Here is a 22372-nt window from a genome sequence, read left to right as displayed (position 1 = left end):
CACCCACCTCGGCCTCCCAAAGTGCTGGGATTACAGGTGTGAGCCACCATGCCCAGCCCAAGATTTTTTTTTTTCTTGCTTTTTTTTTGAGATAGAGTCTCACTATGTTGCCCAGGCTGGAATGCAGTGGTGCAATCTTGGCTCACTGCAACCTATGCCTCCCCGGTTCAAGTGATTCTTCTGCCTCAGCTTCCTCAGTAGCTGAGATTACAGGTGCGCGCCACCACACCTAGTTAATTTTTGTATTTTTAGTAGAGATGGGGTGTTACTGTGTTGGTCAGGCTGGTCTTGAACTCCTGATCTCGTGATCCAGGAGTGAGCCACTGCGCCCGGCTTTTCTTGTTTCTTTTTTTTTTCTTTTTTTTTTTTTTAATTTGAGACAGGTTCTTGCTCTGTTCCCAAGTCTGGAGTGCAGTGGCATGATCATGGCTCACTGCAGCCTCGACCTCCTGGGCTCAAGTGATCCTCCAGGCTCAAGTGATCGATCCTCCTGCCTCAACCTCCTGAGTAGCTGGGACCACAGGCATGCACCACCACACCTAGCTAATTTTTTTTGTTTTGTGTGTGTGTGGAAACAAGGTTTCACTCTGTTGTTCAAGCTGCTCTGGAACTCCTGGGCTCAAGCAATCCTCCCACCTCAGCCTCCCAAAGTGCTAGGACTACAGGCATGTGCCACCACACCCAGCCAAAAATTATTTTTATATGTGTAAAAAGCTATTTCAAACTGACAAATATTTATTCTGGAAAGACTGGTTTTTTTCTTTTTGCAAGCTGAAAAGAGTTCCCTGATGGCCCTTAGATTCTGTAAAAGAGAATCTGGGAGGACAGAAAGTTCAAAATGTGAAGCACTTCATGGCTCAGGACCTTTTAATGAGTAGAGAGTGAATGGGGCCTGATCCGTCCCTCTGGCTCACCAGCCTTTCCTAAATGCACAGCAAACATGCTTGCTTCCTGCCACTTTCCACCCTCAGGTCAGGAGGTAACTGAGGTATTGGCAGCTGCCCTTCAGTCCTTCCCCAAGCCGACTGAGCATCTGGAAGTTAAGCCAAAGGCCAAAAGTGTCCTGACTTCCTGAATAAGCACCTGTGAACTAAGAGAAGACATGGTGAGGCCAAAGCAAGTGCTCAGGGGACATACTACTGCAAAGAACAGAGCAAAAAGAATGATAAGAGATAAGGAGCGCCCAGGAGATCTTGTTCAGGGCCAGCCAGTGAATTCCCCTTTCTCTCTCCAGTCCCCCAAATTTCCCATTGCAAGTGTCAGAGGCTCTTAGGTGCTTCTTTTTGTTTGAGATGGAGTTTCGCTCATGTTGCCCAGGCCTGAGTGCAATGGTGCAATCTCGGCTCACTGCAACCTCTGCCTCCCGGGTTCAGGCAATCCTCGTCTCCAGTAGCTGAGATTACAGGTGTCCGCCACCACGCCCGCCTAATTTTTGTATTTTTAGTAGAGACAGGGTTTCACCATGTTGGCCAGGCTGATCTCGAACTCCTGACCTCAACTGATTCATCTGCCTCGGCCTCCCAAAGTGCCAGAATTACAGGCGTGAGCCACCGCATCCGGCCTGGCTCTTAGGCTCTTGGGCTTGGAGAAGCATGAAGATGAGGGTGTTCTATGGCCCAAAAGAGAGATTTTTGGTTTTGATTTTTTTTTTTTTTTTTTTTTTTTTTTTTTGAGACGGAGTCTCACTCTGTCGCCCAGGCTGGAGTGCAGTGGCACAATCTTGGCTCACTGCAACCTCTGAAACTCCACCTCCCGGGTTCAAGTGATTCTCCTGCCTCAGCCTCTTACGGGCATGCACCACCACACCCAGCTAATTTTAGTATTTTTAGTAAAGACGGAGTTTCACTATGTTGGCCAGGCTGGTCTCAAACTCCTGAACTCAGGTGATCTACCCACCTCTGCCTCCCAAAGTGCTGGGATTACAGGCGTGAACCACTGTACTCGGCCCCAAAAGAGAGTTCAGCTTTTTAAGGGTAACCAGTTCCAGGCTTTTGTACATGCTGTGGCCTTGCTTAGAATATTTTCCTTCCATCTAGTCCTGGCTTGCTCCTTTAAAACGTTTTTTTTTTAGAGACAGGATCTCACTATGTTGCCCAGGCTGGAGTGCAGTGGCTATTCACAGTCGTGATTATTGCACACTACAGCTTAAAGTCCTGGACTCTTGACTCAGCCTCCCTAGTAGCTGGGACTACAATTGTGTGCTGCTGTGCCTAGCTGCCTGGCTAGCTTCTATTCATTATTTGGATTTCAAATTATGGACCATTTCCTCGTAGAAATGGAACACCCACCACCCAACCACCACCACCCCACCTTCACCAACTCTCACCACTCCACCTTACTGTTCTCTAAGAAGAGGTTAGAAGCCCTGCTCCCATGCCATGCCCTGTTCTTCCCTTATCAGCACTATCCCACTCTAACAGTTGTCTGTTTATTTGTCTACTTTCCCACTGGGATTTAAGTTTCCTGAGGTCAGGGACCATGACTGTCTTACTATTTCTACCACCAAGATACTACATGACAGGTACTCAGAAAATGCTTGATATATGGATGAATAAAATAAAGGAATGGCAGAGAGGACAAGTGATAGAGATTTCCTCCACAAGTCTAGAGTGTGGGTCTCAGCAGCCTAAGAGAGGAGCCTTCCAAGCAAGGGAAAGGAACACTAGGCTTTCTCCTCCCTTCCTCTCCTTCCCACTCCTTCCCATTCTTTTGCCAGGGCACCGCCCCTCACAACATCCATCTCCACTTCTCATTTGGTGTGAGATTGAACTCTCTCTACTGACCAAACTTCAGAACCACAGGGAGCCAAGCCTAGGCACCCTTGCCAGTTATTCTTCGCTAGGAAGAGACCCTTCTATACCCCAGCACCCCCAGTCTAGGATTCGTAAGGGACTGGAGTAAGGAGAAAACAGGGCTGGTCAACACACTGGAGAGTTCCAAGTTCTAAGCCCACACCTCCCATCCTCAACATCAGGAGCACTTCCCTCACATCCTCACCTCATGCTGTTTCCTGGGGTCTCCACTCCCAGACTCCTACTCCAGCTAATTCACAGAAATGTTGATTTCTGGAGCCTTTGGCTGATACATCAGCTCTGACTGTGGAAGACAGATCCCAAGATGGATTGAGAATAGATAGAAAGACAGATAGTGAGAGACAACATAGAGGAAGGGACCCACTGACCGGATATAAACCCACAGTGAGACAAAACAAAGATCAGAGTTGAGAAAGACAGCCCACTTGAGCTGAAGCCTCAGCCCTTTCCACCCACATCAAGGGCCCCTGTCCTGTGAAGAAAGATTTCCTTCACCCCTTCGGTCTGCCTATGTGTCCATACACAGCTAAGGGAAATGACTGTTGATCAGATCTGCAGGCTTAATGGAGATATTATTTAGGGACAGCTCCTGGACAAGAACGCTCTCCCAAACCCCGACACATTCTCCTGAGAGGACCCAGCCTGGAGCTCACATCTTCACTGTCACTTCCACTGAACGAGTGTTCTGGCTCCAGCCCCTTCTCAGGGATGCTTCTCTCCTCCTCTGGCATCAGCTCATCCAGCCAGAGGAGTTCCTGTGGTGAGAAGACCCTCTCCAGGGCCTTTCGGACCCCCACAAGGCCCAACAACTGCAGGAACAGAAACATGGCCCAGGCCTGTCAGCAACATCAGTAGGAACATTAATAATAACACTTCTTGAGCACTTCCTATGTGCTAGGCATTGTATATCAGTTTCACTGAATGCTAGCACATTCCTATGAGGTAGAATAATTATTCCCATCGTACAGAGAAGGAAACTGAGACCCCGAGTGATTAGTTACTTCCCAGAGGTCACACATCTGGGATATAGTAAGCAGATTGGTTCTACTGCAAAGCCTATGACTCTTAACTTCCTCAATAAGAACAAGGCCAGAAGCCACCTATGTTATCACCTCACTGAGTAATAAAAGTGTCACCATTTCCTCTACCAAGACCTTAGATTTCTTCTGGGTTTTATGTTCTTACCTGTGGCTGATCACTCCAAAGAGGTTGGGAAAAGAGGTGAATCAGGTATCCCAGGACTAGCCCATACATAGGTATCACTCTGCCATCTTTTTCTTTGTCTTAGGATTCCCAACCAGGGAGAGCCACAGCGAGTGAGAGGGGAGATTCTTCCTCTCGTGGAGGCCTTGGCCACCCTTCCAGGCTCAGAGTCTCCCAAGACCCTCCAGGACACAGCCCAACCCTGCCTCAGGTTACCATGAGGGGGAAGATGATGGCTGCAGGGGTAGACTTGATTATCCAAAGTAGCCCCAGACAGACAAGCTGGATGGCTGTGAAGAGATGGACCCTGGTCAGAGGCACATGCCTCAAGAGTAGCAGGTCTGGCTGGTGTTTTGCTGGCATCAACAACAGCTTCACTCTCTTAGTGAACTAGGGGAACGAGAGGAAGAGAAAAGCAGGGCACTCAGGTAGCCTGACAGGAGGGTGTTACTGATAGCTATCGTAGCCCAGCACTGGGAGCAGGCGGGAAGCATGGCAGCTGAGTCCCTGAGCCCAGGAGAGACAGAAAAAAGAGAGTAAGAGGGGAATTCTCAAGTGTAGACAGGAGATGCCAGCAGAAAAGAAAAAAGGAGTGGGGTTGCTAGGTAATTTTGTTCTTTTTTGTTTCTCTTTTTATTCTTTTTTTTTTCTTTTGTTAGGTGATTTTAATGGGCTCACCTGAATGCTGCTAAGTGCTGCCACCCCCATATACAGGAAGATGCCATAGAGCACAGGCATTGGGATGAACTGGTAGAAAGAAGCAGAGAGTTAGCAAAGCTTACCTCTGCCGACCTCCCAGATGCCCCAGGATGCCTAGATGTCCTAGATCCCTCTAGCATCTAGCATCTAGGTCTGCCCAGGCCTTGCCTTTCCTTTCACACTTTTCTTTTTTTTTTTTTTTTTGAGACGGAGTCTCCCTCTGTCGCCCAGGCTGGAGTGCAGTGGCGGGATCTCAGCTCACTGCAAACTCCGCCTCCAGGGTTTACGCCATTCTCCTGCCTCAGCCTCCCGAGTGGCTGGGACTATAGGCGCCCACCACCTCGCCCAGCTAGTTTTTTGTATTTTTTAGTAGAGACGGGGTTTCACCGTATTAGCCAGGATGGTCTCGATCTCCTGACCTTGTGATCCACCCGTCTCGGCCTCCCAAATTGCTGGGATTACAGGCTTGAGCCACCGCGCCCGGCCCCTTTCACACTTTTCATGCCTGATCTGATTGAATCCTCAAATCAATCAGATGAAGTAAATGTTATTATTGCCTCATTTTACAGATTGGGAAATTGAATTTCAGAGGAACTAAGTAACTTTGTCCATTACTTGACCTACCACTCCAATCTTATCTATCACATTTCCCTCTGTTCTTTATGCACCCACTATACTAACTGCTTTTCCTTCCCTCAACATGCCCAAGTTTGTGCCTACCCCTTGCAAAGCCTTTTACTTTGCTATTCCCTCCACCTAAAATGCTCTTCCTCCAGACTTTCTCATGACCAGTTTATTCTTATTACTCATGCCTCATCTCATGACACCCTGAAAGGTCTTCATTGACTTTTTAACTTCAGGCCCAATCTAAAGTAGCCCCTGGCACTCTTAATCATCTTATCTTCTTCTATTTTTCATAGAAGTTATCACTATCTAAAGTTATCCTATTTTCTTGTTTTAATTTTTTTTCTTTCTTTTTTTTTTTTTTTTTTTTGAGATGGAGTTTTGCTCTTTCACCCAGGCTGAAGTGAAGTGGCTTGATCTCAGCTCACTGCAACCTCTACCCACCAGGCTCAAGTGATTCTCATACCTCAGCCTCCCACGTAGCTGGGATTATAGGCACCTGCCACCACGCCCGGTTAACTTTTATATTTTTAGTAGAGACAGGGTTTTGCCATGTTGGCCAGGCTAGTCTCGAACTCCTGACCTCAGGTGATCCACCCGCCTCGGCCTCCCAAAGTGCTGGGATTATAGGCGTGAGCCACCATGCCTGGCCTCCTGTTTTAACTTTTAAAAATCTTTCTCTGGCCGGGTGCGGTGGCTCACGCCTGTAATCCCAGTACTTTGGGAGGCCGAGGTGGGCGGATCACGAGGTCAGGAGATCAAAACCATCCTGGCGAACACGGTGAAACCCCATCTCTACTAAAAATACAAAAAAATTAGCCGGGTGTGGTGGTGGGCGCCTGTAGTCCCAGCTTCTAGGGAGGCTGAGGCAGGAGAATGGCGTGAACCTGGGAGGCGGCGGAGCTTGCAGTGAGCCGAGATCGTGCCACTGCACTCCAGCCTGGGCGACAGAGCGAGACTCCGTCTCAAAAAAAAAAAAAAACCTTTCTCCTTTCACCAGATTGCAAGGTTGGAAAAATGATTTCTTTTGACTACCATTATATCCCCAGTACCTAGAACAGTGCTTGGTATATGGGTTTTTGTTTGTTTTTTGTTTCGGGTTTTCTGTTTTTTGGGTTTTTTTGTTTGTTTGTTTTCTTTTGTTTTTTGAGACAAGATCTCACTCTGCCCAGGCTGGAGTACAGTGTCACAAACCTGGCTCATTGCAGTCTAGACCTCCTGGGCTCAGTGATGCTCCCACCTTAGCCTCCCAAGTAGCTGGGACTACAGGTGCACACCACCACGCCCAGCTAACTTTTGTGTTTTTTGTAGAGATGGGATTTCGCCATGTTGCACAGGCTGGTCTCAAACTCCTGAGCTCAAGCAATCCGCCCACCTCGGCCTCCCAAAGTACTGGGATTACAGGTGTGAGCCACCACACCCAGCCTAGCATATGGTTTATGCTCTGTAAATGTCTGTGAATGAGAGTCACCCAGTTAGTAAGTGGCTGATCCAGTCCATCTGGCTCTTTCCGTACTCTACTCTCACCCAGCTTCCATGACCTTTCCCTTCCCTAACCTCTTGTCATCCTGCCAGTGACTCTTGTCTGACATTCTCCACACCCTCCTTGACTGCTTTGCTGTCTTGGCTTGTTAAGCCTTTCTGCTATTACTTGTTACTTAATTTTTGCTCGTGTGTGTGTTGCTGGTAGGGGCTTAGTTCCATATTTCTTTTCAATATTCCCCCGACCCCTACTTCTCCCACGTGCCTAGCAGTCTCGCATATGGCAAATATTCTATATATCTCTGGTGAAGGAGAAGTGAAGGCTTTTTGCCTCAGAGTTTTTCTGGGGTCCCTTTTTTTTTTTTTTTTTTTTGAGACAGTCTTGCTCTTGTCATCCAGTGATCACCACTCACTGCACTCTCAAATGCCTGGGCTCAAGTGATCCTTCCACCTCAGGCACACACCACCATGCCCAGCTACCTTTTTTATTTTTTGTAGAGACAGGGTCTCCTTATGTTGCCCAAGTAGGTGTCAAACTTCTGCACTCAAGTGATCCTCCCACCTCAGCCTCCCAAAGTGCTGGAATTACAGGCATGAGCCACCGCACCTGGCCTGATCATACTCTTAGTCTGATCTTACTCTTAGTCTTACCTGATCATACTCTTAGTCTCAGGTTTGTTGATATTTGTATGATCTTACCTGATCATACTCTTAGTCTCAGGTTTGTTGGGAGGCTACAGCAAGGGTAGCACTTAGACCCTAGGGGATGGTGGTGGCACACCCACACCTTGCTCCACTGGGTAAAAAGCCCATTGGATAAGAGTTTGGGTTCTCAGACAGATCTGAAAAACTGGCTCTTTTGATGGGCTCTTGCAAGTTACTTTGCCTCTTTAACCTTCGGCTGCCTCATTTGTAAGGTACATATTCCTTTCAGGGTTAATGTGAGGATTAAATGAGACCATGTATGGAGAATACTTAACAGAGCACCTGGCGCACTGTAAGTGTTCAACTAGTGTCAGTTCTTGCTGTGCTCCTATTATTACTGCACTGACCCTGATCCTGGCTTGTATAACAAAGGTACCTTGAGCACAGGTGCCAGGAAGATGGAGGCTCCTGTAAGGATGAACACCACCAGGCCTGTCAGCCTCTGCTCCCTGTGGGGAGAGGGAAGAGTTAGGTGAGGTCTGGGAGAGTCCCTGGGGTACCCAGACTGGAGATCCTGGCTGAACACCAGTACAGACCCTAGCAGCAAGAGGAAACTAGAGGAATACCCCAGTAGGTCACCTGGAGGGATGAGCCCTTAGCTTGATGTGAAAAATTGGTGGAGAGGAAGGGGCAGAGCACTTCAAGGTAAGAGTCCCAGACCTCTCCATCAATTCAAGTTCACAGTTGCTCTTCATTTTTATTTTGATGGAAAATTAGCAATGTTTACACTGCCATAAAGACTTACATTTCAGGCCGGGCATGGTGGCTCAAGCCTGTAATCCCAGCACTTTGGGAGGCCGAGACGGGCGGATCACGAGTTCAGGAGATCAAGACCATCCTGGCTAACACGGTGAAACCCCGTCTCTACTAAAATACAAAAAATATTAGCCGGGCGAGGTGGCGGGCGCCTGTACTCCCAGCTACTCGGGAGGCTGAGGCAGGAGAATGGCGTGAACCCGGGAGGCGGGGCTTGCAGTGAGCTGAGATCCGGCCACTGCACACCAGCCTGGGCAACAGAGCCAGACTCCGTCTCAAAAAAAAAAAAAAAAAAAAAGACTTACATTTCACAATTTATAAAGTTGATTTCATATACTTTAGATACTTAGACTGTGTTTCCAACGGTTCCAAAATTGTTTTTATGATGGATTCCTTTGTAACTTCTACATTGAGTGAGGATTATTAGGTGGCACCTGACCCTCCACTTCAGCCCTGGCTGCCTCTACCTTTGCATTGATGATGCTCCTCTTGAGGGCCCTCCCAGTCCCCATGGCTGAGAGAAGAGAGGGGAAGATCTGACTTACCCATCTCAGACCCCAGAACTCACTCATTGTGCCACTGTAGTGCTTGTAGGACACCAGTTTAGAATTAAAGCTGCCCAAATAACTCTGCCATGTTCCCCATTGCCCTACCTTGCAGCCCACCTCTTACTCCGCTTCCTAAATACTGCCCTTACCTGATACCCAGGAAGTTGGGGAGCTCCCCAGGGGCACAGGCTCTGCTCTCTCTCCGAAGACTGTCCATGTGAGCCAGGGAGATGACAGTGGCTGAGACATACCAAGGCAGTCCAAGCACTGATGTGAGTAGCATCAGCACAGCCACACAGAAGAGGTCCAGGTGGAAGCCAGCTCCCTTCTGCAGGTAGTGGTGGGGGCAATGAGGATGAAGCTAGCCCAGGCCCTGGCCCTCTGTCCTCTGAGGTAGGATGGGGGAGCGTAGACTACCCTGGAGCTTCTGTCCCTTGGTCTAGGGCCTTGCCCAGCAGTCCTTACCTGCAGTCTGTATTCCACGCGGTTGAGGATGACCGCTGTGATCTGTTGGTCCATGAAGATGAGGATAGACAGCAGCAGGGCAGGCAGGGCAGCTGCCACACTCCACCACCACGGGTTGGTTCCAAAAGGTGACACCAGCCAGCCACGCCCAGGGAGTGTGGGCTGGGGGAGGGCATTTCATGGACAGGTTGGAGAGGGTCTCCCAAGAGCATCTCACCTGCACACCTCAACCTTGGCATTCTTCCACAACCTGCTCCCACCCCAAGACACTAGATGCTAGTGGGGTGTGTGTGCACAGCTGGTTCAAAGCATCCCAGTGCCTTAAAAGACAGCAGATGGAAGGAGACCAGCCCTGAGGTCAGGCTGGAACCAGGGGCTCTGGACTTTGGTTCAGGGTCCCTCCCTCCCTGGAAGAGAAGGAGGTGGCAGATGTGGCCTGCACATACTTCTTGATGTACAGAGCCCTGCTCCCTAGAGATCCCTCTTCCCCTATCCTGGGTGGGGCAACTCAGGCTCAGACCTGCCTTGATCTGAGGCAGGGACAGAGCTGGGTGTGTCTGCGTCAGCTCTGATTACAAGCATATGTGTAGGGGAGGGGGCCCCAGTTGCTGCCCCAGTTGGAGTCCTCCCTGCTCTCCTGTCTTGGAGGAATTCGGAGAGGAGGTCTCCAAATGCACAGGCAAAGTCTAGAAATCAGTGCTAAGCCTTGTCTACACACTGTCATGCCCTGGAAAGGGAGTTCCAGCTTTCCTGGATCAGAGTAGGCAATAAGGGGTGCAAAGAAGAGAGTGAGGAGTAGTGGGGTGGGCAGGGCCATGCCAAGGGTGGGGCAATCCCATAACAATAATAGCTAACATTTATTGAGGACTTGGTGTGTGCCAGGCATGTGGTAAGTGCTTTCCATTGTGATCTTCTGTAAACTCAAAACAATCTACGGAATAGGAACTATTGTCATTTTATTATTTCCATTTTATAGATGAAGAAATTGAGGCTTAGAAATGTGCATTAACTTGCCTGATGCATAGCTGGGAAGTGGAAGAACTGGAACTCAAACCCAGGGCTGGCTGATCAGAACCCATTCTCTTAACCCATACCCTATAATAATAGCTACCGTGTATTCTCTGTACTCACGTGTCTGCTGCAGTACTTCACTGAATCCTCACGACAACACTGTGAGGCCATTATTATTACTATCTCTAGTTTATGAGTGAAGAAAGAAGCTTAGAGAAGAGAAGTGTGGGAATTATGCATTTTCCTTTCCCATGGTCTGCTGGCCCTGCTTTCCCCTATGGCCCCCCAACCCTATTCTCTGGCTCTCACCTTGAACTCTCTGGGCACCATGAGCTTTGGTGTGGCTAGGCCCAGGAAAGCATCAAGGCCACAGCCCAGCAGGATGGCCAGGACTGAGGAGAAGTCGCTGAGCCCTTTGCGCACCTGGCACACAGTGGACACTCAGTCAGGTCCAGACCTGCCATCCCTCTTTTTCCATACCACTTCCCACTTACAGATAGGACCCAAAGCTTAGAGTCAGGCCTCTCCCACAAAAAGAAAGGTGACACTCACCACAGAGGGGAAGAAGCGGCTGGTCTTTACACACTTGAGGGCCATAGCAAAGAAGAAAGAAGTAAGGAAGAGGAGAAGGGAGAAGAAGGCAATGTCTGGGACTGTATGACAGCCAGGGCCACGAGGCTGGCCTCCCTGCTGGGTACACTCAGGTGGCGGCAGCAAGGATGCATTGATCAGGCCTAGGTCCTGTACACAGGAGGGTCGAGGTGGGGTTACAGGCAATGGAGTAAATGTCCTGCTCTCCCAGACCCACTTTAAAGGAGGAGGGACCCACAGAGATACCAAAGGCCCAGGATGGGAAGTTCCCAGCTGTAGGAAATGGCTAAGCCACACTCACCTATGAAGGTTTCCTTAACCTATGGGTAGGAAGAGCTAGGAACCACCGACTGCCTTGGTCTCCACCCTTTCCTTCCTAGAACCTCCCAGGAGCAGTCCCTCACCATGCTTACGATGTCGTCTCTGTCTTTTGGCCTTGTCCTTATCCATTGAGAGTCATTTCCTGGGAAGCAGAGAATAATTCAGATGTATGTTCCCTCCCCTGGGAGCCTTCTCCAGCCCCATAAAATTCTAATCTGATGGGTCCAGCTGAACCAGAGTTCTTAATTGTGACTCATCTGTCTGCTGACTCTATCACTACCAAGTGTGTACTGCTCAGGACATTGTCTCATGCCCTCATCCTCTCAAATTCTCTACCCATCTGCATCCCGTGTACCAAGCACTGGACCTGGCCACAGCAAATGCTCGGCAAATGTTGACAGAATAAAGAAGTATACAAATCTGTGTGTTTCCACCAGGGCTAGAACTGGTCTTGTTCATGCCTAGCACTGATAGAAGAACATGTAGAGAGGCCATTTCTTCCCAGTCCTGGTGTTGCCTTCCATGTGGAGGGATATATGCAAGTGTAATACTCTAAGCCTCTCTCCACCTGGCCGGCCACTCTCACCCAGAAGAGCAGTGATGTATTTGATTGGTGATTTCAGGAAATGAAGCTGGGCATACCTGGCCCTGCCCCTTTCTCTCCCCTCACTCGAGTATAAGCTGCCTGTTTGATGTATGTGTTTAGCTCTGCTTCCCTGGGGCAAGATAGTCTCAAACCAGTGCTTCCATGACTGGTGGGTAAGTCTATTCAATTTTGGCTTCATTATTAGGAAGCCCATTCACCCATAGATATAACCCATGTTCCTCTATCAGTGTTGTTAGAAAGGAAGACGATATTGGGCCTTCTGTTGTCTTACTTCTCAATTGATTCAGAACCAGAGTGGAAATAGTACTGCCAGTTATTGGGAAGTATGCAGCATTTTGCTGAACTTAACCAGGGGGGATAGTAAGGGTGCAACCCCTCCCCTTCCCTACATCCTTCTTCACCTGACCAAGGTCTCTGTTTCCCTTACCCACCTCCTGGGCCTGGGTATTGGCAGAGGCACCCGTAGGTAGAGGACCCAGGCTTCTGGATAGGATAGGTATGGGTCAAGTTCAGCATTTTGCCCACAGCATCGTAGATGAAGATGAGGCTGATGAGGGCACAGAAACCTTCCTCAGTGAAGCGGGTGAAGTAGCGCACCAGAACACTGGCCTCTGTGGCCACCAGCACCAGGCAAAAGGTAGCCACCCAGATGCCCACCCATAGGCGGAAGGGCAGGTAGTCCAGGCTGTAATCTCTGTGGGGATGAGAGACAGGAAGGCTTAGCAGGGCTGTCTGCTTCCCACTAAACCCAGGTCAGGTATCCCTCAACCCAAACAGATAGCTCCCACCCTCTCCTATTCACCCAGCCAGGAGCAGACTGACCATGGCACTAGTGAGGATCTGGTGATGGGGGTAGCTCTCCTACCTGCTGAAAGAGAAGAGCAGGCGCTCAAAGACCAGCACCGGCCCAGTGCTGCTCAGGATGGTGAGGGGCTGGCCTGCCATCAGGCAGAAGGCAGCTCCTGCCACTGCTGTGCCCAGGAAACTTTCCAGCACTCCCTGAAAGCCAACAGGGGCTCAGCAGAGGACCCTGAAGTCCTCAGGACAGGAGCCCAAGCTTTGGGAGAGCCTCCTTAACTTACCCATAGTCCCAGGGGAAGGGAAGGACTAGGAGACACCAAGGCTTGTGCCTGCCCCCTGGGCCCTACCCACCTGGGCACCATCAGTGGCATCTCCCAGCAGACCCCCGAAAGTGATGGCGTTAGTGACAGTGGCCAGGTAAATGTAGAGTACCGCCGAGAAGCATTGGAGATGCAGCGCGTCCAAGAAATCGCTGGGGTACCATGGGGCCTTCCTGCGCACGTCCTGGATAAGGCCCCCAAACAGCCTCCCGTCCGAGGGTCGTCAGTGATCCAGGTTTTCACACTCCACACCCACATCCCCGCTACTTTCCCTGTGGCCGGGTGAGCCCCTCCCACAGTGAGCACACACCTCAGTTTCCCTGTGACTCCTCCCCTCCCCAGGTCACCTACCCTTGCTTCCTCCCAGCTCGCCTCACCTGCCAGTCCGCTGCAACTCCTGGCTGGGTGCGTGCAGCCCATGGCGGTGCCTGTCCTCAGCCGAGGTCAGGCGCGGGCCGGAGGGACCTCTGATCTCCCGCTGTTGCGAGGGAAGCCTGAGGAGGAGGGGAACCCGAGGTTGGCTAAGGATCTCCAACCGGTCCGGACTCGGCCCAGAGCTGGTGGCGCCCTGCCCCCTGGCGGCTGCTCTTGTCTCTGCTGGCGAGGGGACCATGGCGACACAGGGGCCTCAAGAAGGTCCAGGTCATATTGCGACCTGTAGAAAGCCAGGCTGGGGCAGGGAAGGTTTTGTTCAGGTCTCTTAGCGAGAGAAGTCCAGCAGAACTCCGAGTTAGGTCTGCCTGACTCCAAATCCAAAGATAGGTCCCTATCTCTTTCCTGGGACCTCACCCCCGTCAACAATGGAATCAGACCCAGGGCCTATGGGCAGGAATCTGTATGGGATGATAGCTCCCAGGTACCTTTTGTGCTGAGATGGCAGACATTTGGGCGGGGGAATCCGGGCTGTTGGGTCCCACCGACCCCGGGGAAGCACTGTCACCTCCTCTAGGAACGCATCCAGGGCTGCCAGAAGGTCATGAAGGTTGCTGGCCCGACGAACTGACCACTGGAATTGCTGAGGATGGGGACACAGAATGGGTGGTAAGTGCAAATCTGGTCTCTTACATGCATTTTCATAGTGTCAAAACTAGACACAAGTCACAGAGGCAGACAAGTCATTCACACATTCCTTTATGCATGCATTAATTCATTCATTCAGTGGGTATCTATTGAATGCCTATAGTGTGCCAGCACTCAGCCAGTAATGGGGCTGCACTAGGAGACAAGGAAACTTCAGTCTCATTGCTCACTCTGCCTCATTGCTGTACTTAGGCACACATACCGAGTCCACATACTCACACAAACCCATGCATGCATGCATGTGTGCACATACACACAGGCATGTGCGCGTGAGTGCGTGCGCACGTGCGCGCGCACACACACACACCTGCTTAGCTTACCGGGTCACTGAGGAGGACAGCTGCTGCCCGTCCCATCTCATGGTAGCCCTTTCCCAGCATAGGGGGGCCCAGGAGAAGGCAGAAAAACCTGAGGAAGGAACCAGGCCCCAGAGATTCACAGGCTGCTTTCCCACAGGGCAGCCCTGGCCTCTGATGCTCAGCTCTGACCTATCAGCTCCCATAAACACACTCATTTGCACACCTACCATGCAGTTCTGACCCCTACTCTCTCCCCAGACCCCTGAGCACCATCCTCCCCACAGCCTTAGAGAATCAGACTGAGACCCTCCTTCCCCTCCCCAGTAAAGACCCTTCTGGGCTCTGGGATCCCAGACTCCCACTCACTCCCAAGTAGCCTTACCTGCTTGGGAGGGACACCTCAGTAAGGGACCCCAGTACCACAGGATCCCGCAGTCGAACAAAGGCTCCCAGTGGCTGTGCCAGGAAGCCCAGCTCCCCTGCCAGCACAGTCCCTGCCTCGGCTCCTGGAGGCAGCTTCTGTCTCAGGGGGTTCTGATACTGGATGGGGGTTCAAGGAGACACAGAGTATGAAAGGTTATTTGGGGAGGATAAGATCTCAACTGATGAGAAATCCAGTGGAGAGTAGACTTTTGTTAATTTCTAACCCCTCTCCCAGCCACTGGAAAGGGACCCCAAGGAAGGGCCACAAACCTGTTCCCTCAGGGGGGCTTCCTCATTGTCAGAAGCCTTTCTTGGATGAGTAGAGCCTACAAAACAGGATTATGCAGTGATTAAGACCACAGGCTTTGGGGTGGATCCACCAGGATTCCCTAATTACTTTTGCCACTGACAAGCTGTAAGAATTAGAGTACACCCTTCTCCACTCTGAGCCTCAGTTTTTTCATCACTAAAATGGGGATAATTGTGGTACTATTTACAGGGTGGTTGTGAAGATCAAATGAAATACTGCGTGTAAAGCTCTTGGCATAGTGCCTGCCAAGTACATCTCTTCACAGAGCTCTCTTACGATTCTAGCCCCCTGAATCTTCTCCCCACAACATTACCACAAGTTTCCTCTTGATCATGAGTCCTGGCTTGGAGCCTGAACTAAGCCTGGGCTACTTCTAGCCCTGGAAGGTGCAGGGGAGATCTGAGACCCTGCCACACCAGGGTCTTGGTCCTGGGCCCAGGGAGGGGCTCTCACCCCAGCAGGGCCTGGTGCCTGTGGTCTGGTTGTAATGCTGGGGTCTCTGCAGCAGCAAGGCCTGCAGCTGCCCTCTCAGCTCTGGGCTCAGCGACTCCACCCTGGTCACCTGCTCTGGAGAACGGATTGGGGGTTATCTCCTTCCTGAGAGTTCCCTGCCCCACACTCTTCCCCTTCTCCCTCTGCCCAGACCCCTTTCCCTTCTGGGAGTCTCAGAATGCCAGGGCCAATGAACTTGCTCCTCCACCCTGCTTTTCCATGTCCACCTGTGACAAGGGTAGGCAATCCTAGGAGGGGTAGAGGTGGGCTCTGGAAGATTCCAAGACTTTGGAGGGGAAATCCTGGGGAAAAGGCATGGCTACCCAGGCCCTTCCTGCAAAGGCTCCCAGCCTACCCACAAGCTCCAGGAGGCTCTGAGCTGGGCAGTCCAGCAGTACAAGGCCCTCGGCCAGCAGGCTGCGGAGCTTCTGGAGGCTGGGCAGTGCCAGGGTGGGCACATGAGGGGCACTCCACCGGCCTGCAGCCACCTCCAACTTCTCCTCAAACAGTACCCACCTGTGATGAAGGTGGGTAGAGGTAGACAGTGTTATTGGGGGCATTTCTCCCATGTCCAGGAGCAGAGATGCAGAGGAGCTAGGGAAGGCAAGGCAATGAGGGTGTCCTGGGCCCAGTGGTGTGAAGTGTTCCCCCCACCCCTGGCAGTCACCCTTCATCTTGGGTCTTGGGGATCTCAAAACTAGACTGCAGAAGAGGCTGGGCATCATGGAAGGTAAGACCCTGAAATAAGGGAACACAGCTGGGAAAATCCTAATTTGGGGCAGCCCCACAGGAAGCACTGGGGGGCATATAGGAGGCTCCAGCTGGGGAAGGGGAAGGATCCCACAGAACTGGCCTGCATCCAACTTACCTGCCTGTCTCTCTCCACTCCAGTGCCTGGGGCCAGCCCAGCAGCTCATTCAGCTGAATGAAGAGCAGAGGGTCTTTGCGTACTCCCAGTTCCTTGCTCTCTGTGTCTGAGGGGCCATCAGGGCTGGGGCTGGTGCCAGGGCCAGGGTTGCTGTCCAGCTCCCCTGAAGGAATATTTCTAGGAGCACTGGAGGCTTCAAACTCCTCCTGGCCTGGCAGCTTCATTTCCATGAGGCTTGCACAGAATCTCGGAACCAGTACCGTCTGAGGTTCTGAAGCCAGGGGCCCTCTGACTGGCTGCATTTATAATGCATCCCCCACTGCAGCACACACAACACAAACAGAACAAGGCCTGCTGACTCTAGAGCCTACCGGTCATCTACTCTCCTACTTGCTTCCCCCACCCCCTGCTGGCATAAGAGTATTTGTAAGACCAGCCTGGCCTTTCCCAGACTCTCCAGAAATGCCCAACCTGGGGCCAAAATGTGTATGTGCATTTCCTGAGTTATCAGGTCTGATCCCACTGTGTTTTATGTAAAGAAACAGGAGTAAATGATTGGCCTGGGCCTGAGGACTTGGTACCTCCAGATTTTGCTGCCCCCTCACTTGTATCAAATATAAACACCAAACACCCAGGACTGTTTTGGGTGTCACCAACACACCCCTGGGGCCACAGATACACCCATTTCGACAAACAGGGACCTAATAAATAATTGAGTCTATGGAAGCCAGACAGGGTAAGGGAGATAGCAGGCAGAGGCCCTGCCCATTAAATGGGATAATAATGGAAGACCTAGTGCCTGAGTCTTAAATTCTTTTCTTTTTCTTTTTCCTTTTCTTTTTTCTTTTTTTTTTTTTTTTTTTTTTTTTTTTTTTTTTTTTTTTTTTTGAGACAGGGTCTCTCTCTCTCACCCAGTCTGGAGTGTAGTGGCACAATCACAGCTCACTGCACCTTTGACCTCCTAGGCTCAAGTGATGCTCCCACCTCAGCCTCCAAGGTAGTTGGGGCTACAGGTGCACGCCACCACACCCAGCTAATAAGTCTTTTATTTTATTTTTGAGATGGCGTCTCCCTATGTCGCCTGGCCTGGAGTGCAGTGGTGTGATCTCAGCTCACTGCAACCTTCACCTCTCGGGTTCAAGTGATTCTCCTGCCTCAGCTTCCCAAGTAGCTGGGATTACAGACATGTGCAACCACACCTGGCTGATTTTTATATTTTTAGTAGAGACAGGGTTTCACCATGTTGGCCAGGCTGGTCTCAAACACTCCTGACCTCAGGTGATGCACCCGCCTTGGCCTCCCAAAGTGCTGGGATTACAAGTGTAAGCCACTGTGCCTGGCTGCCCAGCTAATGAGTCTTAAATTCTTTTGTCCAACAACACCTTGAAATTCCCCAATTTAGCTGTGTCCCTGGGATCTGCCCTTGTAACTCAGCCTTCCAGTGAGGATGGAGAGAAGCCCACTAGGGGGTGTGAGTGAAGGAGTTCCCCGAGCTAAATGAGCAAAGGAAAATGTGGTCCATTATTAGCAAATCCTGTTGACTCTATCTTCAAAATATACCCATAATCCAACCACATCTCCCCACCTCCAGCACTGCTACCCTGATCCAAACAACCATCATTTCTCACCTGAATTATTTCAGTAGCTTTCTAATCTCTTGCAATAACCCCCCTGCTTCCACTCTTCCTCCCTTGCCCAAAGTCCATCCTCCACACCATACATGTCCTTTCAAAAGGCAGTTGAGCCACATTACTCTTCAGTTCAGTACTCACCCAACACATTCCCATTACTCCAAGAAGAAGAAGAAGAGGAAGGGGGGGGGAAGGGGAAGGGGAAGGGGAAGAAGAAGGTGAAAAAGAAGATGAAGAAGAAGAAGAAGAAGGTGAAGAAGAAGAAGAGGAAGAGGAGGAGGAAGAAGAAGAAGAAAGAAGAAGAAGAAGGAGAAGGAGGAGAAGGAGGAGGAGGAGGATAAAGAGGAAGAGGAGGAGAAGAGGAGAAAAGAAGAGGAAGAGGGGGAGGAAGAGGATGAGGAGGAAGAGGAAGAGGAAAAAAGAAGGAAGAAGAAGAGGAAGGAGAGGGAGCGGGAGAAGACGAAGACAACGACGACGAAGAAGAAGACGAAGAAGAAGACGAAGAAGAAGAAGAAGACGACGACGACGAAGAAGACGAAGACGACGACGACGAAGAAGAAGAAGAAGAAGAAGAAGAAGAAGAAGAAGAAGAAGAAGAAGAAGAAGAAGAAGAAGAAGAAGAAGAAGAAGAAGAAGAAGAAGAAGAAGCAGCAGCAGCAGCAGAAGCAGAAGCAGCAGCAGCAGCAGCAGCTCCTTGTCATGGCCTGCAAGATTCACACCCTGGCCCCAGCCCACCTCTCTGACGGCATCTCACACCAGCCTCCCCTCGCTCACTCCTTTCTAACCACACTGGCCTTAGTCTGTTCTGCAAAACCTGTTCCTGCCTGAGGGTCTTTGCAGGATCTATTTTCTCTGTAAGGAAAGCCTTTCCCCCATATCCTCACATGACAGTCTGTGACCTAGGTCTCATCTCAGACGTTAGCTACTCGCGGAAACCTTCCTTTTCCATCCTATCCTAAGTTTCTCTCTTGGGTCACTCTCCATCACATTTCTCTGTTTTATTTTGCTCCTAGCAGTTACCACTACTAGTAACTGCCTCATTTATGTATTTGTTTATCATTTATTGCCTGACTGTCCACGCACACGCACGCTGGAATGCACAGTCCGTGGAGCAGGTATCTGTCTTGGCTGCGGAGCCTAGAGCGGCGCCTGGCACGTAGTGGCTCTCAATAAATATTTATTCAATCAGAGAGCGTACAAAGGGCGGAGCTGAGAAAAGAGCCGCGCTTCTCCTGGAGGCCACACGAGGGCGCTGCTCCCCACAGACCAGATTGCTAGGGCCGCTTCCTTAGGCTCAGTGGCTGCGGACCTGCCGGGGCGCTGAGATAGAGATGCCGAGATGGCAGGGAGGGATCCTATATCCTCATCCTTGCCCTGGCCCACCGCGGAATGGCCCGGAGGGATGAGGGCTTGGGGAAGCACAACAGGATGGGGAAGGGAGGGCCAATCAGGCTCATCTGAATGTAGGTCAGCCACACCCCACATACTGAATATCAAGAATCCAGGCCAGGCGCGGTGGCTCAAGCCTGTAATCCCAGCACTTTGGGAGGCCGAGACGGGCGGATCACAAGGTCAGGAGATCGAGACCATCCTGGCTGACACGGTGAAACCCCGTCTCTACTAAAAAATACAAAAAACTAGCCGGGCGAGGTGGCGGGCGCCTGTAATCCCAGCTACTCGGGAGGCTGAGGCAGGAGAATGGCGTGAACCCGGGAGGCGGAGCTTGCAGTGAGCTGAGATCCGGCCACTGCACTCCAGCCTGGGTGGCAGAGCGAGACTCCGTCTCAAAAAAAAAAATAAATAAATAAAAAATAAAAATAAAAATAAAAAAAAGAATATCAAGAAGAATCCATCCCCTGAGAAAGGGGACCCAGGCCAGCCCTCCCCAGAGCCTCACGTCTGGTCCAAGGAGGTCCCAGGGAAGGAATTAGACGAATGTGTCACTATATTTCCAGTTGGGGAGGGGTGCTGAGTCTGAATGAGAAGGTGGTTTCACTGCCAGGAGGAATAGAAACTGGCCTAGGGCCTGAATGGGCCTTGAACCCCTGTGACCACTCCCTTCAAGAATGTGCCCGACATTAAGGACAAGCGACTCAAAGGAGCCTGAGGAGGATGGGAGCAAGGATTTGGCGTACCTCCCCCACATGCACATACACACATGTTCCCTTCCCACCCAACTCCTGCCAAAGTTCAGAGTGTCTATCCTTGCCCTTTCTGTGGCCCCAACTACCCTGGCTCCCAGTGCTGCCTGGAGTAGTGGGCCACCATGCCTCCACCCTCTCCAGGTCTCACTTCCACCTGTGGACCTGAGTGCCCTGAGCTGGGTAGGCCGGTGAGGGTTGGCCCGTGGGCACCAGTGGTCTCCCAGACAGGGCCCAGGGAAGGTGTGCTGTGTGGGTGAGCAGTGCTATGTGGGTGAGCAGCCCTGTGTGTGGCCGCTGTAAAAAACCCTGGCCTAGGAGTTCAAAGACTGGTTCTCACCCTGGCTTAGTCACAGACTTATTGGATGTCTTTGAGTAAGACCCTTCCCTTCTCCAAGGCTCCATTTTCTTACATGTAAGTGGAGACAGTTGGGGTAGATTATTTCCAAGGTTCAAAGCATACTTTCATGCAGTACACTGTATCTTAAGGGAGAGGAAGTGGTCTCGGGAATAGGATGCTTGGCTTGCTCACTTTCGGCAAGCGGAGAAGAGGTTTCTCTTTGCTGAACCTAAATTTTCTTTCTTTCTTCCTTTCTTTTTTTGACACAGGGTCTTACTCTGCCATCCAGACTGGCATTTAGTAGCAATGATAGCTCACTGCAGCCTCAAACTCCTGGGCTCAAGTGACACTCCTGCCTCAGCCTCCTAAGTAGCTGGGACTACAGGCACGTGCCACCAAGTCTGGCTAACTTAAATATTTTGTAGAGGGAGGGGCTCATATGTTCCCAGCTAGTCTCCAACTCCTGGGTTTAAGCAATGGCTTCCCATAGTGCTAGGATTACAGGCATGAGCCTCCATGTCCAGCCCCTTACAAGGTTTTCAACACTTTAAAAAAACAAAACAAAGAAATGTTATTGGCTGGCCACGGTGGCTCACACCTGTAATCCCAGCACTTCGGGAGGCTGATGTAGGCCGATCACCTGAGCTCAGGAGGTCGAAACCACCCTGAGCAACATGGCAAAACTCCATCTCTACAAAAAATACAGAAAACTAGCTGGGCATGGTTGCACACGCATGTGCTAATAGCTACTCGGGAGGTTGTGGTGGGAGGATCGCTTAAGCCCAAGAGAGGCTGCGGCTGCAGTGAGCCCAGATGGTGCCACTGTACTCCAGCCTGGGCAACAGAGTGAGACCCTGTCTCAAAACAAAGCAAGACAAAAACAAACTTATTGTTTAACTCATTTAAAAATAATATATAAATTAATATAAATTAAAATATTTATTAATGTGAGTCTAATTATAGATTCACAAGAAATTGCAAATCTCCAGCTTTCATCCAGCTTCCTCTGGTGGTAACTTCTTTCATGACAGTAGTACAATATCAAAACCAGAAAAATGACATAGGTACTATATTATTAAATAGACTATAAGCCTTAATCAGATTGCATCAATTTCTGTATGCACTCATTTGTGTATGTGTGTAGTTTAATGAAATTTTATCACATTTATAGGTTTACTTACAACAAGCTGGGCAAATTGTACAATTTCCTTAAGCCCAATTTATAAAACTAGGGTGTTAATACTAACTTCCTCAGAGGAGTGTTATGAGAATTAAGAGATAATGTGTATAAAGTGCGTAGAAGCTGGGCACGGTGGTTCATGCCTGTAATCCCAGCACTCTGGGAGGCTGAGGTGGTGGATCACGTGAGGTCAGGAGTTTGAGACCAGCCTGGCCAACATGGTAAAACCCCGTCGCTACTAAAAATACAAAAATTGGCCGGGCGCAGTGGTGGGTGTCTGTAATCCCAGCTACTCGGGAGACTGAGGCAGGAAAATCGCTTGAACCCAGGAGTCGGAGTCTGCAGTGAGCCGAGATTGTGCCATTGCACTCCACCCAGGGCAACGGAGCGAGACTCCGTCTGTCTAAAAAAAAAAAAAAGAGAGAGAGACATAAATAACAAGTAAATATTTAAAGAATGGGCTGGGTAAGGTGGCTCATGCCTATAATTCTAGCACTTTGTGGAGAATTATTTGCGGCCAGGAGTTTGAGACCAGCCTGAGCAACATAGCCAGACCCCATCTCTTAAAAAAAAAAAAAAATTTTTTTTAAGTTAGGCATGGTGGCATGTGCCTGTAGTCCCAACTACTCAGGAGGCTGAGGCAAGAGAGTTGCTTGAGCCCA

General features: G+C 50.4%; 1 protein-coding gene and 1 long non-coding RNA gene across 5 annotated transcripts in view; one reads left to right on the top strand and one right to left on the bottom strand.

The window, feature by feature from the left end:
- Window positions 1-22372, top strand: part of LOC141407072 (uncharacterized) — a 57876-nt gene that overhangs the window by 29764 nt on the left and 5740 nt on the right. The window lies entirely within an intron of this gene.
- On the bottom strand, window positions 854-16691 carry SLC4A9 (solute carrier family 4 member 9). 4 transcript variants are annotated; one of them, XM_015451971.4, is made up of 22 exons: window positions 16419-16691; window positions 15906-16066; window positions 15512-15625; window positions 15019-15074; window positions 14708-14865; window positions 14347-14434; window positions 13807-13961; window positions 13324-13440; window positions 12978-13152; window positions 12691-12824; window positions 12257-12519; window positions 11311-11360; window positions 10859-11047; window positions 10616-10729; window positions 9296-9457; window positions 8980-9158; window positions 7903-7975; window positions 4695-4763; window positions 4233-4406; window positions 3467-3622; window positions 2998-3096; window positions 854-1090 (listed from the first exon to the last, which is right to left on the bottom strand). In XM_015451971.4, the coding sequence occupies exons 1-21, from the start codon at window positions 16646-16648 to the stop codon at window positions 3043-3045; spliced, it is 2871 nt and encodes a 956-aa protein (XP_015307457.3). In that variant the 5' UTR covers window positions 16649-16691; the 3' UTR covers window positions 854-1090; window positions 2998-3042. The 4 variants fall into 4 exon arrangements, 1 of the variants encoding a protein (XP_015307457.3); XR_012414170.1 differs by having other exon boundaries at window positions 854-1083; window positions 8980-9457; window positions 11302-11360; XR_012414172.1 differs by lacking the exon at window positions 15906-16066 and having other exon boundaries at window positions 8980-9457; window positions 11302-11360; window positions 13324-13616.

This window comes from Macaca fascicularis, chromosome 6 (genome assembly GCF_037993035.2).
Source record: "Macaca fascicularis isolate 582-1 chromosome 6, T2T-MFA8v1.1".
NCBI lineage: Eukaryota > Metazoa > Chordata > Mammalia > Primates > Cercopithecidae > Macaca > Macaca fascicularis.
This window is presented reverse-complemented; position numbering and strand designations above follow the sequence as displayed.

Coding starts and splice junctions, on each gene's coding strand:
- SLC4A9 (XM_015451971.4), bottom strand. CDS start 16,648: ATGGAAATGAAGCTGCCAGGCCAGGAGGAGTTTGAAGCCTCCAGTGCT. Junction 15,075..15,511: donor AGGCACCAGGCCCTGCTGGG/GTGAGAGCCCCT, acceptor CCTGTTTTGTAG/GCTCTACTCATCCAAGAAAG. Junction 13,962..14,346: donor CTGTCCTCCTCAGTGACCCG/GTAAGCTAAGCA, acceptor CCCCATCCTCAG/CAATTCCAGTGGTCAGTTCG.